We start from the raw sequence: 21,494 nt of genomic DNA on the forward strand, positions 1-21,494 counted from the left end.
ACTAGTAAAACTGATGAGTGAATTGGTTATCAGTGGTTTCCTTCACTGAACTGAATATACTATTGTCTCTCAGCATGCCAAACCCATTGAAATGCAGGTAATATTCAGTCACCACAAGTGATGCCTTACTTTTGTTCTCTGCAGGTACTGGCTGTAAAGTGAACATCATTATGTTTAATGAAAGCAATGCTGACTGGTGCCCCTTGTACCTCAAATGGTTTGCATGCCTCACAGCCATAAGAAAAAATTGTACAGTTAGTATGTAGCAACAGATTAATGAAACTCTTTTTGTAGTGAAACAATGCATAATGCACTATGTACATTGTTTCAGCTCAGCAGGAAAATATGTATTATTACAAAAATATTTTACATGATTGCCAGCATTCAAAGGACAGTATGAGTGACTTATTGCTAATTTGTAGTAACTGAATGATTGGTTAATCACATGCCAATGCATTAATTTAAAATTACAATATCAGTACTTTTCAATGCGATTTGCACAATTGAAATGTATTTTTATAGGAAAATTTAATGAACACCATGAGTAAAATTATGTGGAATTTTCGACTCAAATTTGTAAAAGGTTAATGGCAATAAGTTGAAACTGTTAAAAATTAAATCATATTGATAATAAAAATAAAATTTTATTGCAAATTTAGTATCTATTATATTATTTATTTATTTTTACCTCTTTAGCAATATAACCAATCGTTACGCTGCAGAGGCCACCAGCAAGTGATCCAAAACTATTTGATATTGTCATTATAAATCCTGCATAATTTGGAGATAAATCTATAGCATTAACTTTTAATGATGCATAAAATGGTCCCATCAAACCTACACCAATTGTAAATAATGCTACTACCAAAGTGCGATTACATCCAGCATAAACCGCCACTAAACAAGTTAATCCAGGACCAAACTGTGCTAATAAACAATAAAAAATAATTTATATTTTTAATTTAAATTGCTATATTGATGTAAATAGATTACCTTAAATGTATAATAAATAATACAGATATGTGTTGACAAGATTTTTATTAGCTCTTTAAGCAGAAAGAATACAAATTTTCCATTAAAAAAACTAATGTTAGGTAAGAGTGGCTTCATTTTCTTTGTAAAGTCAGTGAAGTGGTTCAAGCTAGTCCTGCAATTGTTTTAAAACTTACAATCCACACACACCTGAAAAGTATCATTATTAGAATTTTTGAAAACAAACTAAAGTAAAATGCCAACGACCAATGCCAACGATGATGCATTTAAAAAATTGGTTTCTAAATGTTACTGATTAAAATCTGGCGAATAAAGTTGTCCTTTGGATGTATAACTACATCATGCTTGCATTTATATATTAATGATTAAAGCATTTAATCCTACTTCAAATTAATAAAACTGATGATTTCTTTGTTAAAATAACACATGCCACATAAACATCCCTAAATATTATCTTACACACCTAAAAAACAATTCTTTTTCTTTTGAATGTTGATGAAACTAAATTTACAGTTTACAACTTTTACAGTTCACAGTTTTAGAATTTATAATTTTTTTTTAATATTGATGCTGTCAATAAAATAGATACAATCTCATTATACAGTGGTGCACGAAATAATCTAACTTTTTTTTGGCAATAATTGGTTTGGTTAATAATTATTAACATGTTTTATGTTGGCAGAAGTGACAGCAGTTCATGAATATTAGTTTCTTCTCTTTCTGAATGCACTATTTGTGTATCATTTCAAGATGGCTGACATACTAAGACAAAGGAAGTTGAATAGCATGTAAAGTCTGTGTTATTTTTTAATGAAACAAAAACTGTGGTGCTTATACAAAGATGGATTCATGCAAATTTTCAAACTCGGTGATTGCCCTCATTTAAAACAATATGTAGACTTTACAAAAAATTTAATAGTGATGGTTCAGTATTAGTAAGTGCCAATGGCCTGCCAATATTTGTTCTCTACAGAATGTCAGAGCAGCGTTGCTGAGGAGCCCGGACAAATCAACAATCAGCAGCATAACTTGGGATTTATAGGCGATCTGTGCAGCAAATTTTAAAATCTGATTTGCATTTGAATCTGTACAAGATAACAGTGTTGCCTAAATTAAGGTTGACAAATAACAAAAAATGGCATTTGCTGAATGAGCTGTGAACCAAGATATACTATTGAACAATGTTTGGTTTTCAGATGAGGCACATTTTCACCTAGACAGGATTGTTAAACAAAATGTGCATTTTTGGGTTTCCAAAAATTCACACGTGCATCATGAAATGGTGCACCACGCTCCAATAATTATGGTATGGACCGCTATCTCAAGTCATGGGGTAATAGGACCATTCATTTTTGAACTGATAGTGAAGGGCAGTGAATGTTATCTAAACATGCTGCATAATAATTTTATTCCTCAGCTTCTTGCAAAAAGGTTTCAATTAGAAAACAAGTGATTCATGCAGGATGGAGTCAGACCACACACAGCTAATGTTGTTTAAACTTTCTGCATGCATATTTTAATGCAAATGTCATTTCAAACCAATTTCCTAATCGTTTTACATGTGGACAGAACTGGCTCCCCGAACAGTCCTGATCTGAATTCGTTTGATTATTTTCTTTGGGTATTTCTAAAGGAAAAGATTTTCCCTAAACATCCGCATACAGTGCTGGAATTGCAAATGCTGATCATTGAGGCATGCAATGAGATAACCAAGGATATGTGTCGTTGAGTTATTAACAACACAGGAGCATGTTGAAGAAGTTGCTAGACGTGATGGTGGTCATATTGAATATGTGATAAGCAGAACATAATCTCCAGGTATATAGTAAACATGTTGTATTTTACTTATCAGTACTACAATTCAAATAAATGTTTTTTAGCAAAATCAAATGTTGGATCATTTCGTGCACCACTTTGTATCTTCATTATGTTATATTATCACCAAGGATGGACAGGCTCTTAAGGTCCTGATGTCCTTAGTATGGAGACCTATACTACCCACAGAATTGAAAATAGGAAAGAAAGTATCAAAGAAGAATCTATTCATCAGGATAAATCAAAGTAGTTTATGGTTTTCCCTAGGACCCAAGATTTTACTGCACTAAAAAATAATAAAATACATTATAAAGTGTGATGGCGTTTCTATAGGCTACTGTATTTCTAGCATGTTGAGAGATTTTTGCCCCCTCATTTAACAGGCTTACTTCTTATGAACAATGAACAATATGTGTGCAAAATAATTTGAGATAGATAGCACAATCATATAGTAAGAATGCCATGAGAGTGTGAACAATTCCTGAGATACACAAAATTACAAAAAATTAACTTTAAATTAACGATCTGAAAATGGGCTCTCCCTCAAAAGAAACAACAAAAAACATAGTCTTTACTCACCATGGCAAAAAGCAATCAGCAAAATGCACTTTTAAATTGCACATAGAATTAATAATGATGTAAAGTTATACAACACCTTATCCAAGTAAATTCACATAAATTCTTAGTTTTTTATAACTATAATTCTCAGATTATTCAACACATTCATACCATCCAAATATCATGTGGAAGAACTTAATACTGTAAAATGAATACAGTAGGACGTGAAGTACAGAATACAAATTTTTTTTAACAAGAAATATTGTTTTTAAAGTTGCCTTCTTGACTGTCAATAAGTTTTATTCTAATAAATGTAGTTTAATTTTTTTGTAATTTTTAAGAAATTATATTTTTATGACTCATAATAACTTAACTCAATTAGGATAGTCAAGTAGGGTAGTAAATTTTTATTTTAATTTTTTTAATTTTACTGAAATGCATTTATTTTTACATGACTATCCAAAAAAGAGTGTAATGTATTTAGGCTGTATGTATGTTTGTTCCACCGTAGCAGCTCAATGACTAAACCGATTTAGATATTATGACCCCACATTGGCTTATGTTACCGGGAGTGTCATAGAGTAAATAAATATAATTTTTTTTTTTTTTACAGTCATACTTATTTTTAGAGCTCATTAAGGGAACTAGGACTAAATTTTATTGTTGCGAACAACATTTTTGGTGGTATGTGTTAAATTTGCCTCTAATTTTGAAACATTTACCAGAAATTGGCTCAATAAAAGTTGAACTAGGCATGGGGTTTGTGCTTCCACGAAGTCGGTTAGCTAGTTCAGAGGATGTAGTCCTACATCCTTTCCCTGTCATTCTTGTCTGGACAAGATGTCCAGACAAGGCCTACAGCAAAGGCAAAAACTGAGTTTAAAAATCACCAATGTAAATGTCTACCAAGGCATTTACATCAGTGGCACCTCAACGAGGTCTGCTTATTACTATGAGATGTAAAAAGTTAAAGGGTGAAAGACGACTCCCATTAAAGCCCATCAGGGCTATGAACAGAGGTAGGGGGCAACTGGAAGTGTCACAAGGCTGGTGTCTTCTACTATGGGGTTGGGATGTACCAATAAATATATTGTATTTTTGTAATCAAAAACCAACTTGAACAACCCCAGTGCGGAGCAGAATTACAAAGTAAATGAAATGACACTCTTACCTTATTTTTTTTTTATTCCAAAAGCACTTTCACAGACTCCCGTATCATCAGTTGTATATAAGATATATTTATATAAAATTACATATCAAACATAAAAATTTTTAAATTAAAATTAAAATCATATATACAAAAACATATGTTATCAAATAAATAAAATAATTGCATATATATAAATATAACGTCACAATTAAAAAATTAAAATGAAATTTAAAGTAAAATAAATAGAAATTTTATACTATGCAACCTGGCCAGCCAATGTTAAATTACTGAGTAGATTTGAATTAGGTTATTTATATACATTATGATTATATTTATTTTTATCTAAAAACGTGCTGCTATCTGTTGCTGCTTTTATGTGTCATCTTCATATTCAGTCTGAAAGTTGATCAAGTTGGAAATTCTTTTTTATATATAGAATTTCTCCAAAATGTCCAAACTTTTACTACTATTATTTAAATTAAATTTCTTGATTTCCACTATTTCCAAATTTGTTCGAATATCAGATACAGTATATTTGTTATTAATAAGGTGGTCAGCAACATTAGATAAACCCAATTTACCATTTTTATAATTTCTCATGTGTTTATATACTTGTGTGTGTATATATATATACTTTATTTTATAAATTCCGCATGAATTATTTAAGTCTGTTATTGTTGTTTTTTAAATATTTTATTATATGATTGTTTATCTTGTATGCCAGTTTAAATTTACTTTTATCATAAATATTAGTTACATTTTCAACATTATCTGTGTATAAATATTTTAAATTAAATGTTGTCAATTTTTTTTGTCATTTATAGGTATAAGAGTTATAGTATTATTAATTTTTGACTTTTTTATTTGTATATATTATCAATTAAAGAAACATTATAACCATTATGTTTGTTTTATAATATCTATTTCTGTGTTTAATTTACTTTTATTTTTACTATATTGTGTGTAATTAATTGCTCTATAAGCCATGTGTGTATATGTACTAATTTTGTGTGACCACAGATGATTTGAATTTCTATGTATTGTAATTTTATTAGTTGTGTGTTTCCTATATTCTGACATTATAAATTTATTATTTTTATTAATTTTGATACTAACATCCAGAAAATGTATTTATCTATTTATATCAATTTCAAAAGTAAATTTCAAACTATTACAATATGAATTAATTTTATTCAAGATTATTAAATGTTCATTTTGTATAATGGGATTATAAACTACAAAAACAACATCAACATACTAAGCCGATTGTAGGATATCATGTATATGAATAATGCCATAAATAATTTTATCTTTAAAATCCTGTAAATAAATCTCAGACATGATAGCTGATAATGGAAAACACACTGGTAAAGTAGTTTCCTGAATGTAATATTTATCATAAGTTTAAAGTAATTTTGTTGGCAAATATTTTTAACAATAGTAATAATATTATCATCATTAAACATTATCATCATTATTGTATATTAATTTGTTTTTCTTTATTTGAACTGTTTTATCTATGGGTATGCTGGAGTACATATTACTAATATTGTAACTTACCATCCTAGTCTTTTCTCTAAAATCTTTTAATTTATTTACAAATTCAAATCTGTTTTTTATATTGTATTTATAATTCAAATTCATTTTTATACTAAGTATTTTATCTATTGTTTTTGATGTAATATACAATAAAGCAGTTGTGAAATCAATCAAAGGTTGCATAGGTATACCAGGTTTATGTATTTTTGGGAGTCCCATTAATTTTGGTGCACTTGGTTCAAATGGGTATAATCTAGAATGATGTTTTAAGTTATTTTTATAATTAAAAATATTACGGTGTTTTTTTATTAAACTATTAGTTATTTTTAGAAATTTATTAGTGGGGTCATTTATTTCTTTGAAATTATTTTCTAATGCATACAGTTTCATCAGATTATTATATTTTTCAGTATACATAATGGCAGATGTCTTGGTTTTATCCTATTTTAAGATAATACAATTAAATAAGAATAATTTAGCATTGCAAAGGTCAAACTGGATAATCAGTGTTCTACTGTAAACTCCTATTCAAACCATAAAAATAAAAAAACAAAGAAAATGAAGAATACATCACATTGTACATTTACATATACATATATTACAATAAACATATAAATTATGCATACACAAAGGTTCTAAAAGAAAGAAGCATTAATTTTTAAAAAGCTGGATGGAATGTAGTTTTTAGGAAAAAGAAAAACTGAAACCAATAGGATGACACTAAAGTGTGATGTTAACTCTATAAATAAAATAAAGATTAAACAACGTTACTATTTATTATAAAATAATTGCCTGATAGCTGCTCTATACTGTCAGGGATGTAGGTCTGTATTGTATATTTATAGTAGCAGTCTTAAGTTGCTGTTACTATAGACCCTAGCATAACAACATGTATTGATTAGAGTAGTCTGAAATTTGATAAACTCTTGCCTAACTTCAGGGGCAGAAGTTCAAGATATATATGTAGTTGAATTTTGTTAATTGTTAATTTGAACACTGACAATTAAGGTTTTTATTGATTAATTTTCTGTTTGATCCATCAATTTCCAGTGAAACACAATTAAAAGATTACCAAAAATTTAAAGTTCTTTTCATTATTTTAAATATTTATCAAGAATGTAAGACAATTTGCACCTTTCAATAAATACTATATATAAAATAAATTATACAGTTTACTTACCAATAGTAACCAGCAGTTTTCGAGTATATAAACGAGATAATACATGTTTATAAATAAGGAAATCACTTATCCAGCCTGATACTACAGCACTCAACCACATAGCTAAAAATGGTAAGGACGATACTAAACCATTCTACAACAAACAGTAAAGAAATTTTGAATAATAAGAATATTTTATTCTAGTTGGATATTCTTCAAGTCTAAAATTAAAAATAATTTTAAAATATTAATATTTACAATAAAAGTTCACATTTTATAATAAAAATATTTGTATAAACTTAAAAATGTTTACAGTCATCTTTTCGACCATCACATGGTAAGTGTGCGCTGTTCTCACACTGGCTTCATATGATGTTCTGATAACAATTCTTTTTTTTTTTATATTAGACAAATGATTTTAGGTAGTAGTCAAAAGTGTGTGTTACATCAATTGTTTGTTCATCTAGTATACAGAGTATTTATAAAAATCATTTCAAGAATTTAGGGGATGGTCCTCTCTATCAAAATAAAGAAAAAACTATATTAACATATGTCTGGAAACACTTAGTTTACTGCCTATCTAACTGTTAATATCTTTGCAACTGCTGATGTATTTAAATGTTATGTTATTACTAAACATATTAAGCATTTTATGTTAAAGAAGGTGACACACCTTATTTATTCAAATCCGTTCATAAATAACAAAGTTACGGAAAAAACTTTTGAGTCATTCTAGAATAAATAACAAGTTTCTTTCAATTTCTCCTGAATAAAATTAAATAACTTGACATGATCTCAACTGGAATAATTTTATTAATCTTATAATATAAAAACTTATGCAAATTTAATAATATTGATATCTAATAATATTTAATAATATATTTAATAATATTTAATAATATAATCATGAAAATATAAAAATAATAAATAATATTAATATTGACAAATAATTTACATTAAAGCAGATGTTAATTACAAGTCACTGTTGTAAATGTAAATAAAAACTTATACAAATTTGTCTTCTGCTATTGACCAAGTGAATAAATTGATCTGTGGTTTATGGGTTAATTATTCTTTTAACATTATCTTATCACCATGATAGGTAATGTAAATCATATTTATTTTATACTAACTTAGAAATGGCTGATTTAATGTACGGTCTTGCATGTTGCAACATCCTTGAGGCAAGGTGGCTGTATCAGGAACACTTGCCCAATCAAGTTTCACCTAAAGATTACATTCACCATGTTTGGTTATGCCAATGACTTATCCAAAAATGTATTAATTCCAAATTTTTTTGTATAATATTTTATCGATGAAGCCAAAATTACAAGATCAGCCATTCATAACACTCACAACATGCACATATGGTTAATAAAAAACTTCCTGACATCTCAGAGAATCATCACCAATATCAGTTTTCTGTAAACATATGGGCTGACAATCTAGCTATTATTTGGCTGTTTTTTACCTGAAATGTTCAATGGTGAAAGATATTTACATTTCTTGATGGCTGATTGGCTGATCTTCCACTTTTACTCGAAGATTTACCACTAAAAACACATATCAAAATGTGGTTTATGCTGGATGGGGTTCCGCTTACTACAGATTTCAAGTTCAAGTTCAAGATCACCTAAATGAAACATAAACTAACAGATGGATTGGTCAAGAAGGCCTGCATGGTCAGTCTCAATCCTCTTTAGACACGTGTATAACATAGAAGAACTATGCACAAGAATTCTAAGTGGGATTGTTGGGAGGATTCATCAGACATCTGGTATCTTTGAAAGAGTCCAGCAGTCAATAGAAAAAACACCTGGATGTATGTATTTTGAACATGGGCCATCATTCTCAACAGCAACTGTAGTTTATTTTATTGATGTTTTATTATCGGATAATAATTTATTGTTGTTAAATAAATTTTAATTAAAAAAAAAAAACAGTTTTTTTACTAAACACTGTCTGCTAACCGAAAAACATGTAATGCAAATTATTTTTAATATTGATATTTATTATTTTCATGATTTCAATAATATTGTTTTTTATTGTGTAATATTTACAATATTATTAAATTATTATAACTTATTTAATGATAACATTAATAAAATTATTCTAGTTGAGATCGTGATATTTAATTTTATTCAGGAGGAAATGAAAACTGATTTTTTAATCTAGAGTGACTCCTAGAATTTTTACTATAACTTTGTTATTTATGAACAGATTCAAATAAATAAGGTGTCATTTTTTTTCTAATAAAACAGTAATATTTTTTTGTATTAACATAACATTTAAAAAAACCAGCAGATGCTTCAAATGTACTGAGAGATCAAGTTCATTATTTTTATACAAGAAAACCTCTAGGTAACCTAGCAGTATTAAATATATATATATATATATATATATGCTGACAAAGTTTTCTCTTTATTTCAATGTGGGGACGACCATTCCTTGAATTCTTGAAACCATATACCTGTTGGGTGTTTTCAGTATTAATTGTATCTTACTTAACTGCATCCCATTAGACAAATAAAATCATTATGCAGTAAAAAAATTGAATATATTCCAAGTACATGCTTTTTCTTTTTTGTTATTTGTTTATCGTTCTGAAAGCTATAACAAACCCAAATTTTATTTAATTTGTGAGGTATTTTCCAAGAATATAATAAAAAAATTTGCTCACAATAACCACAAACACCAATTTGAAGAAACTGTTCTAGTTGTTAAATGTAGTTGCAAATGTGACAAAATGTTTTCAAATAATTTTTTTTAAATATTTTATTATAAGATTTAGTCTAGTTAATAATTGCAAAAGATTATGTTTTTTAAATAATATAATCGCCAACTATTATGGCCAAAGAATAGCAAACAAAAACTAATAAGTAAATAAAAATTTTATTTTTCCTAGTGAATTACATAATTTGTGCGGCCAGATGCACAAAAGTGAGTTTATGCTCCTCATCAACATTCTGAGTTTAATTCTGGGCAAGGGATTACTTACTTTTTTTCATATTCAGTTCTTTTTTTATAAAAATACAAAAGGAAAGTACAAGTACATAAAATAGGAAAAGTCTTCACAAAAAATTTATCACAGATTCTTAAATTTTCCAGATAATGAGAAAGCTGATGTTTGACACAGTAATTTATCATGAATTTTCAAGGAAAAGTAAGCAAAAATTATTTTTAATTAATCCCTAAGGAGTTTTAATAGGGGTTGGAAATTTGAATCTTGAAATTTTGAATCTTGCAGTTATTTTCTAGCAGATATTAGCTATTGCAATGTAGGGATCTAAAGAAAAGCTTGGATCTAAAGAAAACACCTAAATCTTCTTTTTTATAATGGAAACTTAGTTAATTTCAATTTTCAAGATGCACTTCTGCTACAAATTTCAACAGATGAGAATAAAATTTAAGATAAAAAAGGTGAAATTGGAATTCCGCCTTACTTTAAAAAAAAAATATTTTTATGATATCCTAGTAAAGGATGAATTTTAATGAAAAATTTCAAGCAATGAAAAAAAAAAACAGAATTTTTAAACTACTTTTATACAAATGTTTCTTTTACATTACAAACATGCGAGTATATTCCATTACTCATCTTGCAGGATGTTTTCTGGCAATTAACTTATTGAAATTTGTTGAAAATGTGTTTTAGGAAAAGATTTAAATAAATAAAATTTTAAACACAAAACATTTTCTTGGAATTTTGATTTAGGGTTTCTTTCCAGATAATGGATAAAGAATTATATTCAGAAAAACATTTAATATATTTGTTTTAATGTTTATGCAATATTATTACAATAATGTAAAGTTTTTTACTTATTAATTTTGTATTTTGGGTTATTATTTTGTGGTTTCCCTTTTGTTCTGTATATCAGCAAAATTGCTTTAGCTACCTGTAAAGTAATAAACTTACCTATTCTTGTCATTGGCCTACACCCAGTCTGATAGTTTATAAATAAAATAAATGATTTAACTAATGGTGATAAATCTATACCTGAACAGAATTGTATTTTAATACACCTTTCATATACTTTGGAAGATCATTTTGCATAGTATACAGAGCCCAACTGTGTCCAAACTGCGTAATAATTATTGCCCATACTGATACAGTTGTCAGTATCCTACAAAATGGTAATGGTGCTATATCCTATAAACAAGCAAAGAAACAAATTTATATTAACAAAAACTGGTATAAAAACTTGTTTACATGGATCCCATTAACCTGCATATCCGATTGTCAAAATTTATTTAAAATATCTACACTCGCGGACACCGTGAGTGTAGATATTTTAAATACTAAATTACTCTCTAGCCAGAACCTGAACTCTCAGAAGCCAGGTCAGCCCAGCCAAACCCCAAAACCAACTCAGTTGCTACTCAGGACCGCAGAACTCGCTTCTCTCACCAGTCCTGTGTTGCAGAGGGACGGCACCTTGGATAACCTCAGAGCTCGCTTCGGTTGCCATTCCCATCTACCCAAAGGGTTCCACTCCTTGGATCTCTGCACTGTTAGTTATCCTCATGATTGTGAGAGTAACAGTGATAAATAGCAATTAAAGTATTCAGGCTTTATAGAAACCTGAAAAACAAACTAAATTACAAAAGACAGAATAATAGTAGCTTTCTTTCTTTTGTGTTTCTTTTGAGTCTCCAGATCCACCATAAGATATTTATTCAGTGGATGAATAGGAATGCTATGTATGAATGTAAGTAAAGAGTAGTCTTGTACAGTCTCAGGTTGACCATTCCTGAGATGTGTGATTAATTGAAACCCAGCTACCAAAGAACATCGGTATCCATGATCTAGTATTCATATACCTATAAAAGTAACTGCATTTACTAGGATTTGAACCTTAGAACTCTCAACTTCAAAATCAGCTGATTTGCAATGACAAGTTCACCACTAAACCAACCTGATGGGTCAGAATAATAGTAGCTGTGGTAACTAAAGTACTGACAGCTTTGACAACGAAAAATTCATAACTTATTTCTTTGCCATGGAGGCAGAAATTTAATAATGACGTAAAAGGATTAATCTTTTTTTCCTTAACAAATAGCTTTAATTTATAACTTCAACCTCCTTGGGGGTGAAAACTTCCATGGTATAATACGAATATATTATATCAGATATTTTAAAAGCAGTATTTTCTGACACTATGTAACTTTTGATTTGTCTCTAAATTATTTAGTTGGGTTGAGTTCACAATGATAAGGAGGTAATCAAAACACTGTTTTACCACTGGATCTTGCTAATTCATCAATTTTATACACATTAAAATTACTTTTAATATGTGAAACCTTTTGCAATAATCAGACCATAAATTCATCCTCTTCAAAAATCAATCCTTTTGAAATTCTTTTTCCAAAACAGGCTGGAATTTTATCCTTTTTACATGAAAGATAAGGGACACTGTCTAAGACAATAACTGAATTATCTTCAAGAAGAGGTAACACATCACTATTTCTCAAAAGATATTGATTTCATTACGATAGTCTCCTGTAGAATTAGATTAAAAAATCCAGAGACCACCATTGACAAACTCAGTATTACTGCCAATATAATTATGTGATAATTATGAGATGCCTACCTTTATTCAATGAAGCCTTATTACCAGGTTGATGAGTCACACAGAAGGCGTTCTTTTAACAAATTCATAGCTTTATCTTTCCAAATGAAACTTTTTGTGTGGCCTTCATTGACCCAAGTTTCATCTGTACAGTATAGTATATTCTACAGCCTTCTTGCATCATTTTCTTTATTTCAGTGAGGTAATGTCTTCGCCATATAATGATATCATCCCTGTCAATTAAACCACTTTCCCAGCCCCCTTTTTATATTTAAAATTCATATTTTTTAACAATTGATAAAAATTTGTTCTTCAGAAATCTGGTAGATTGTTATTGTCATTTACAATTCGTCACACGTTTTTTATTGTAGGCAGTTCGTTTTGAAAATAATATTTGTGTACAATTTTAAGAATCTCATTTTATTGAAATCGTCAAATTTTTCTTCAGTTGACCTGCAGAGTTTTGTTTCCTTAGGAGACCATAATTTGTTAGTAGTTTATACTCATGAATCACATTGTACACTGAAGCAACACAACTTCCACTTGTTAGCAGTTTTATTAATCAAGGACACAAATCTAGGAATACACTACACTCACTTTCCAGTAAAGTTAAAAAAAGCATTATATTAATTTTAAATAACATTAGAGTAAACAAGTAAGTAACAGAAACAAAAAAAATTTGACATGAGAACAAAAGAGTGATCATATGAAAAAACCAAGAGTTTTAATAGAATTTAAAAGACATAATATTATATAAAGGTTTGATTACATGAATAGTGTAAGACTAATTTAATTATACGGTAACTAATATATGAGTAATGATTATAGAGTGTATATAGATATGGCTGCTTTGTGAATCGGCACTGATAAACGGGATGTGACTCAGCAAAATCATGATGAATTCACACAAACGCAATATTTGTTTATTTTTCACTCTATAAGCTAACTGAATATAGTAGTCTAAATGAACAGGGTTATATGCTGTAGCAATTAAACTATTATAACCTGAGTCAATCCATTTAAAGTGTCCCAAAAAAACATAAGTTGGTTGCTTGACCAATTTGATAAAAATTGAAACTTGCCCACATGTTTCCACATTGTTTCCTACATGTTTCAGAACCTTAAAACTATTTTTTTTTTTTAATTTTTTGTTTAAGCAGTTTACCTGTGGCTCCCATTTTTGTTATGGTGCGCACACCTATTTTTTGTGATTGTAAGGGTTATGGAAGAATTATAACTAAAAAACTATTGGTCCTGGAAGGATGTAACAAAAAGCAATTTAATCATATTTTCTCAAGGTTTAGATTGGTCCAGTGGTTTATTTATCTATCTCTCTTCTTTCTATGAGAAAATTACCAATAAATTTGAAGATGAAAAACGGTAACATTGCACTTTTGGTAATTTTTTTCAAGAAGCAAGAATGGCATACACAGTTTGAATTATTTTTTTTATATGTAGAATTATGTTAGTAGTTTTTAACATAAATAATATTAATGGTGATATATATACTTACCCCAAAATTTTTATGAATTTTTGAAAACTAGTTTTTTTAAAAGGATTGAAATTTTGGCTTCAAGTAACTCTGATGGGGCTGGTGATAAAAATCTCAAATCTACAAAACATGCAGTGTGTTTGTAGATGTTTTTGGCAAATAAAAAAGATTCTTGAATATTATACTAATAAAAAAGTTATAACATCTCAAAAATCATGAAAAGCCTGTTAAAAGTAATACCATTTTGACTCAAGTGCTAGAAGGGAGTTTCTTGTCTTCTTGGTACTTTAATATTTTTATACTTATTGCTACTGTTGAAATAGACTTGTTTGAATCATTCAACTGCAGTGCAATGTTCATGTCATAACAAGCGCTTGACGTCATTTCCAGTCGTCAGGAAAATTCATGTTGCAACATGCTCTTTTATGCTAGCTGCATCATTTATCTTTGCAGTTACAGACTGGTCAGTCTGACATTAGTCAGTGACCTGTTCACATCTTTACAGAGAGTCTCAAATTTCATCCTTTGTTTGGAAGTTTTATAAAATAAATAAATTTTAATTTCTCAAACATGGTATCACTGATATGTTAGATGAATAAATTAATAATTAATGTAATCTACCTTACCAGCACATTGATGTGTACTCTAGATCTTTTGGCCTACCTGGAAGCCATCATCAGGAGTTAATTAATATATTTAAAACCAAAAGTTGAAAAAATCATAGTTTTTAATTTAAAAAAAAAATTTAGAAAAACAGTCATGACTGTCCTGGCCCTACTAGTATACTTCTATTGTATACCAGTTGTACTGGGACAGTCATGACTGTTTTTCTAAATTTTTTTTTAAATTAAAAACTATGATTTTTTCAACTTTTGACTTTAAATATATTAATTTTAATTCCAGATGATGGTTTCCAGGTAGGCTGAAAGATTTAGAGTACATATCAACGTACTGGTTAAGGTAGAATGTATTAATTATTAATTTATTCAAATAAGTTTTACTTAATAATACTATATTTGCAAATTCTAAAATCAGTTAAATTTTTACATTATTTTTCAAGTAATTTCATATAAAAAAAAAATGGAAGAGGAATGTTCCATAGGAATTTATGTGAATGAAGAGTGTCATAAAAAAGTGTATGTTACAGTGCCATAAGAACTAGTTAAAATTTGTGAATTTAGTGATAAAAAACCAACAACTTATATTTTTATGTGTTGATTCAGATGTCATTAGTGTTTGTAAATATCATGAAAAAAGGTTTTTGTCAAAATTTAGTCACCTATATCAACAATTCTGTTGGGACCCATTGAAAAATCATAAAAAATTAGTAAAGAAAAAACTTAAGACAAATAACATTAGAGCAAGCTCTTTAAGAACACATTTTTCCAAATTTAAATTTAGTTCCTGGATAGTCTCTTAACATTAACTGATTGAAAAGTATTTTTTCTCAGCAGAGCAATACGTTGCTCCACATCAGAATATTGAACAATTGGATGCTGCTTATAGCATTTTGGGTGTATCACCTCCATCAAAATTGAAAAAAATTAAGCACGAATCAAAGGCCATCAGCAAAATCAGTCTTCTATTTCGAGGAAAATTATGTATTACAATAAAAAAGTTTCTGTATTTTAGGTGGTCGCTTCACACATGATACGGCACATTTTATTACTTTCAAAAAATCAAGACCAAGATCAAGGAAGTGCATCACAACATTAAAAAACTCATCTATTTTACTGATGGTGCTTCAAGTCAGTATAAAAATAAAAATAATTTTGCTAATTTGTGCAGTCACAAAAAAGACCTTGAAACTGAGTGGCACTTCTTTGGATCATCCCATGGGTAAAACACCTGTAACGGTGTGAAAGGAATAACAAATGAGAAGTGGCAAAGGCCATTAAAGAGTCAGATACTAAATGTTGATGAAATGTATTCATTTTGTAATCACATGCTGAATAACATCAAGTATTTTTTTATTAAATCAGATGAAATAGCTAAGATTTCAGAAACTCTAAAAAACTGTTTTGACTGCTGTGAAATAGTTATTGGAACTAGAAGCTACCACAATTATGTTCCTGTGTCAGAAGGCATTGTAAGATGTTACTTTACTTCAGACTCCAAGGGACCACTCTGTGTCAAGTATTGTACCACTTTCACTTAAGGAAAGACTTTATTGCTTGTGTGTATGACAATCAGTGGTGAATAGGAGAACTGGTAGATATTAGCCTTGAAAATGATGATGTGCAGCTTCATGTTTTCCACCCCAACCACGTACAACATTTCAAAAGTCTCAACAAATTTTGGGTACCGATCTGCAAAGTCCTGAGAAAGTTGACACTACTTGAACTAACTACAATGATGAGTTGTTCTCACACAATTTCAAGAGAATTATCAGAAGAAATACCACAACTGTTGGTTAACCATACTAAATAATGCACTTTCATTGTTACAAAAACAGGCTATTTCATTGAAGAATAATTACAATTTTTCTACAATTTATTTTTTTCTTCAGTAGCAAAAAAAAAAGAAAAGTAATAGAAAAGAAATTTAGGCTATTCATTGAAATCTCTGTTTGGATAAGTTTTACAAGCATTTTTGAATCAAAATTGTATTAGGTTACTGGTATTGATAAAGTTATTAAATTACGACCTATCATTAATAATTTTAAAAAACTATTTAAAAAATATTGAAAATGTCAACTTCAACAACGTAGGGGCTAAATATAAAAAATGTAAAGTGTAAAGAAGACAAGAAACCCCCTTGGACCACTTATTTAGTGAGTCAAAATTGTATTGCTTTTAACAGGTTTTTCATGATTTTTGAGAGGTTATAATTTTTTTATTAATACAGTACACAAGAAACTTTTTTATTTACCATAAATATCTACAAAAACACTGCAAGTTATGCAAATAAAACTAGTAACATGTGCCTACATATGAAAAAAAAATTCAATCTGTGTGTGCCATCCCTGCCTCAAAAAAAATTACCTAAGTGAAATTTCACTGTTTTTCATGTTCAACTTTATTGGTAATTTTCTCACAGAAAGAAGAGAGATAAATAAAATGTACCACTGGATCAATCTTTTACCTCGAGAAAATATGATTAAACTGCTTTTTGTTTCATCCTTCAAATAGCTTTTTAGTTATTATTTTTTCCCGTACAATCACAAAAAAGGTGTGTGCACCGTAACAAAAATAGGAGCCACAGGTAAACTGCTTAACTAAAAAATTTAAAAAAAATTGTTTTAAGGTTCTGAAACATGTAGGAAACAAGTGGGTAAGTTTCAATTTTTTTCGAATTGGTCAAGCAACCAGCTTTTTGTTTGAGACATTTCAAATGGATTGACCCAGTGATAAACAACATAAATATTCAAATCTATATTACTTTTAAGAATTGAAGCTAGAATTAAAATGAATTTTAAATTTTACTTGGGCTATGAAATCTACTTTTACAATTTTCAGAAAGTTTTGTAAAATCTGTTTTATAATTTTTTATTTTACTCCTGCTGAATAGAGGCAACTTTTTATTTTATAACAAAAATGATACATTAATTTGTAGTATCTCTCCTTGTTTATCTTATAAGTGAGGTACACATAAAGCTCCTGAGGTAAAAGAAGCACCAGGCAGACTTTCTGTGACCGTAATAATGGTGGTTATAACCAGCCATCAGTTGAATGTGTTAAATCAAGCATAATGTCAGTAAGTCAGTGATTAAATTATTTACTAAGCTTAATTATGTTTCATGACACTTTATTTTTAGTGAGACTTGTTTGACAGTAGTTGAATATCTGTTGAAATTATGAATATTCAGGATGATTGCAAAAGAGCACACACTTCCTTGAAAATGTAAAAAAAAAATCTTTATTTACTGCAACTGTTGATTTGAAACATCTGACAAAGGAAAAGTAAACCCTAATTAAATTTTTTTATTATTTCTAATTTATCTACACTGAATAAAGAAGCATCTTTGGAGAAGTGAAAAATTACCTGAAATTACCCATAATGTAATCAAGAAGCATATTTTTAACATATTGCACATCACTAAATACTACAGAAAAAATTATCACTCTATTGTGTCCTATGGATAACTAAGTATTCATTACTTTCATACTGTAACTTCTCAGAAACTGATTAATACAATAAATAAAAAAAATAAATTGAGTATACAAACCTTTCCAGTGTTCACAGCAGCAAGAGAATCATGAATGTATGCTTTTTCTTCAACTGAGATACATGGATGTGAAGAAGGATCACTAAAGCATATAAATAACCATATTATATACCAGATAACACCCAAAATACCAAAAAATATAAACACTGAAGGCCAACCAAAGAATTTTATAATTAGGCCACTGATAGAAAATGACACCACATTTCCAATTTGTCCACCTATAAAAAATAACTATATGAAAAAAACATTTAAATAAAATCTTAAGGTAAAACTGAATGATGACAACAACATAGGCAAAAACAATGTAACATAGATTAATCTGAATGATGTCATGGAAGTCTCCAGATTTTTCTTGTACTTTATCCTATTTCTTATGGATCTGAAATTCAGATCTGTAAGAACATATATCCCTTCTTTATGTAGTGAACTAACTATGTGGTTTGTTTTATCCTAATCTCAGTCAGGTAGAGGCATTGACTTCTGAAAATTACCGTGGGTGAATGCTAAAATTGTATATTTATTGAAATTCATTGGAAATATTTGAATAGGATGAAAATTGTTTAAATCTAAAAACTTTTATAGTTTTTTGAAACAGAAAAAGGTTTTTCTACACTTTTTATAAACACCATGTAGATACGTACATATGCATAACATTTTTTTATAGATAAAACAAATATATATTTTTTAGATTAAATATTAATTAAAAATACAATACAAATTATAATTTAACAGATAGTCCATACTTGCTTCTCGTAACTAATATTTTTATACATAAATATTACAATTTATACAAAAGTTCATTGTATATATAGTTATTTTTCTTTTTCAATTTTTAATTAATTTAAAAATGAAAAACTGAATTTAACTTCAAATAAAGTTAAAAATGTTTTCAAAATTAATTTTTTCAAAGTGAAACGCAATAAATAAAATTACCTACAATTTTGTTTATGCACTTTTTTCTGGTATGTATTTTTTTTCATACTAGGATATGGTTTTTCCAAGACCATTCCACACCAGTCTAATTCAGTCTTCGTGATAAATCCAATTCCACAAAATTCATTTAGTAATGGCAAATGAACACAAATAACAGTGTAAGTTTTTATTGGGGTTCAGGAATATTTTACTTTCAGAAACTTTTGAAAATTACATTTACTTATATAGATAGATGTATAGAAATATGTTATAATTTTTCTTACACTTTGTTCAAACGCACCACCAATTCACTTCATGTCAAATGATTTTTTTTCTGTGTAAAACATTTAACTGTAAACTAAGCTGAGCATAAATAAGTGAGCAAAAGAAAAATGTATACACTTATTTATGGATTATGTACTTCAACAAAAATCATTTTTCTCAATAAACAATTATTTTTTTACGCAACGGTCTTTACATAGGTGATTTAGGTCATTCTATTTCAAAAGAATCTGCCTTGCGTGAAACAACCACTCTTTCTACAGCGAGTAATAAAGTTAGAAAAGAAATGACAAATTAAAAATTAAATAATTAATTCACTTTCATAAGAGTTTCAAACCTATATTATGTTCTCCTTAGGTGCTTAGACTGGAGTGCCCAAGAAATTGGCACGTATGAAGTGGTTACTTAGAACCAAAGAAAAGAATGCTAGCTAGGAAACTATCAAGCATTGGCTTCAAACTACCAACAACACTCTTGATGAGGTTTTATGTATGTGTGTGTGTGTGTGTGTGTGTGTGTTGTGTCTGACATAAATATATATATATATATATACATATATATGTTGAATCGACAAAGGTAATCAGTAAAGTTCATGACGAGCATTTGTTTCTTTAATCTAGGAACAACTGATTGTAATCTATTTCGTACCAGAATAATTCTGAACCCAACTGAGTATTAAAAAAAATGAAGAAATCTATAAAACCAGGCATATAGGTTATTTTATCGGAAAAGTTTCTTACGGTTTAGTGAATAGCCTATTTTATTGTTTTAAGAACTAAAAATCATAATTTAATCACAGTTTGTAGTAAAAGTATAACAAGATTGTACAATTAACATGCATAGACATATAAAATGAAATATAAATTTAGAATCTAACCAGAAAATATTATTGCTCCCATCATAATTCTCTCATTTGGTGGAACCCAATGTGCCAATAGTACAGTTAATGCTGGAAATGTAACACCCTAAAAAAAAGTAAATCATCAATTAATTAATAAATGTGTCAATTTATTAATAAGTTACTCAAGCAGTAGTTTCATATGAGATACATTAAACAGATTTTATGCAGATATTCATATTTTAAAAATATTTTACCATCATTAAAACTTTAATAATATTAATAAATTTTCCATTTAGTGAACTAAGGTGTATGAAAATAAAAAAATAATATTAGGGTACATTACAAAACTTTAAAGAAATACTTAATTAGTGTTATCCCAAAAAAGAAATTACAATTGATTAGATTTTGAAAATGATTAAGTAAAAAATGATGCAGCATTTTATATCATTTACTAGGCTTTTATCAATTTTCTGATTAACTAAATAAACAATTTTATGTCGCTAAATAAAAAAAAACTTACATTTCTTTTTTCTATTATTTTTTTAAATTACTGCCTCATAAAATGTTGCAAATAATCATAGCTTACCATTTGGTTTTAGACAATAACCTCATGCCCATTATTCTTGTGAAATTCAATTAATTGTGGTGTAAGTGTTAAAAAGATCCAGAAAAAGACAATGAGAGATAGAAATTATCAAGAGGTTGACTAAGATGTAAATGGATTAACAATGTGAAGATTATAAGAAAAAAATGAAAGGAATTTCCTGGGAAGAAATTGTAATAACTGTCTTTAATAGTGAGGCTTGATTAAAATTCCACATTAAATCATAAATCTAGAACTGCTTAACTACATTTATGAATTTGAATAAATAAGTGGTGTTATTATTTTTTTAAATCTGCTCTCTCCTCATCAATAAATGTGTTATGAGACAGTAATAAAATCAGTTCTTTTTTTATTTATTTGAAAAAATAATGAACATTGTTTTAAAGAATCTTTAAAAAATGTGTTAATAATTAT

At 28.4% G+C, this 21,494-nt stretch overlaps 1 protein-coding gene across 1 annotated transcript in view; it reads right to left on the bottom strand.

Moving 5' to 3' along the window:
- Positions 1 to 568: 568 nt before the first annotated feature.
- LOC142330701 (putative inorganic phosphate cotransporter) overlaps positions 569 to 21,494 on the bottom strand; it is a 33,401-nt gene continuing 12,475 nt past the window's right edge. Inside the window, exons 4-9 of the mRNA XM_075376148.1 lie at positions 20,513 to 20,600; positions 18,442 to 18,659; positions 11,209 to 11,361; positions 7,236 to 7,368; positions 689 to 927; positions 569 to 604 (exon numbers count right to left, since the gene is read on the bottom strand). Of these exons, the coding sequence (XP_075232263.1) occupies positions 569 to 604; positions 689 to 927; positions 7,236 to 7,368; positions 11,209 to 11,361; positions 18,442 to 18,659; positions 20,513 to 20,600 (867 nt within the window). The remainder of the gene's footprint in view (positions 605 to 688; positions 928 to 7,235; positions 7,369 to 11,208; positions 11,362 to 18,441; positions 18,660 to 20,512; positions 20,601 to 21,494) is intronic.

The sequence above is a fragment of the Lycorma delicatula genome, chromosome 9 (assembly GCF_047948215.1).
Source record: "Lycorma delicatula isolate Av1 chromosome 9, ASM4794821v1, whole genome shotgun sequence".
In the NCBI taxonomy this organism is placed as follows: Eukaryota; Metazoa; Arthropoda; class Insecta; order Hemiptera; family Fulgoridae; genus Lycorma; species Lycorma delicatula.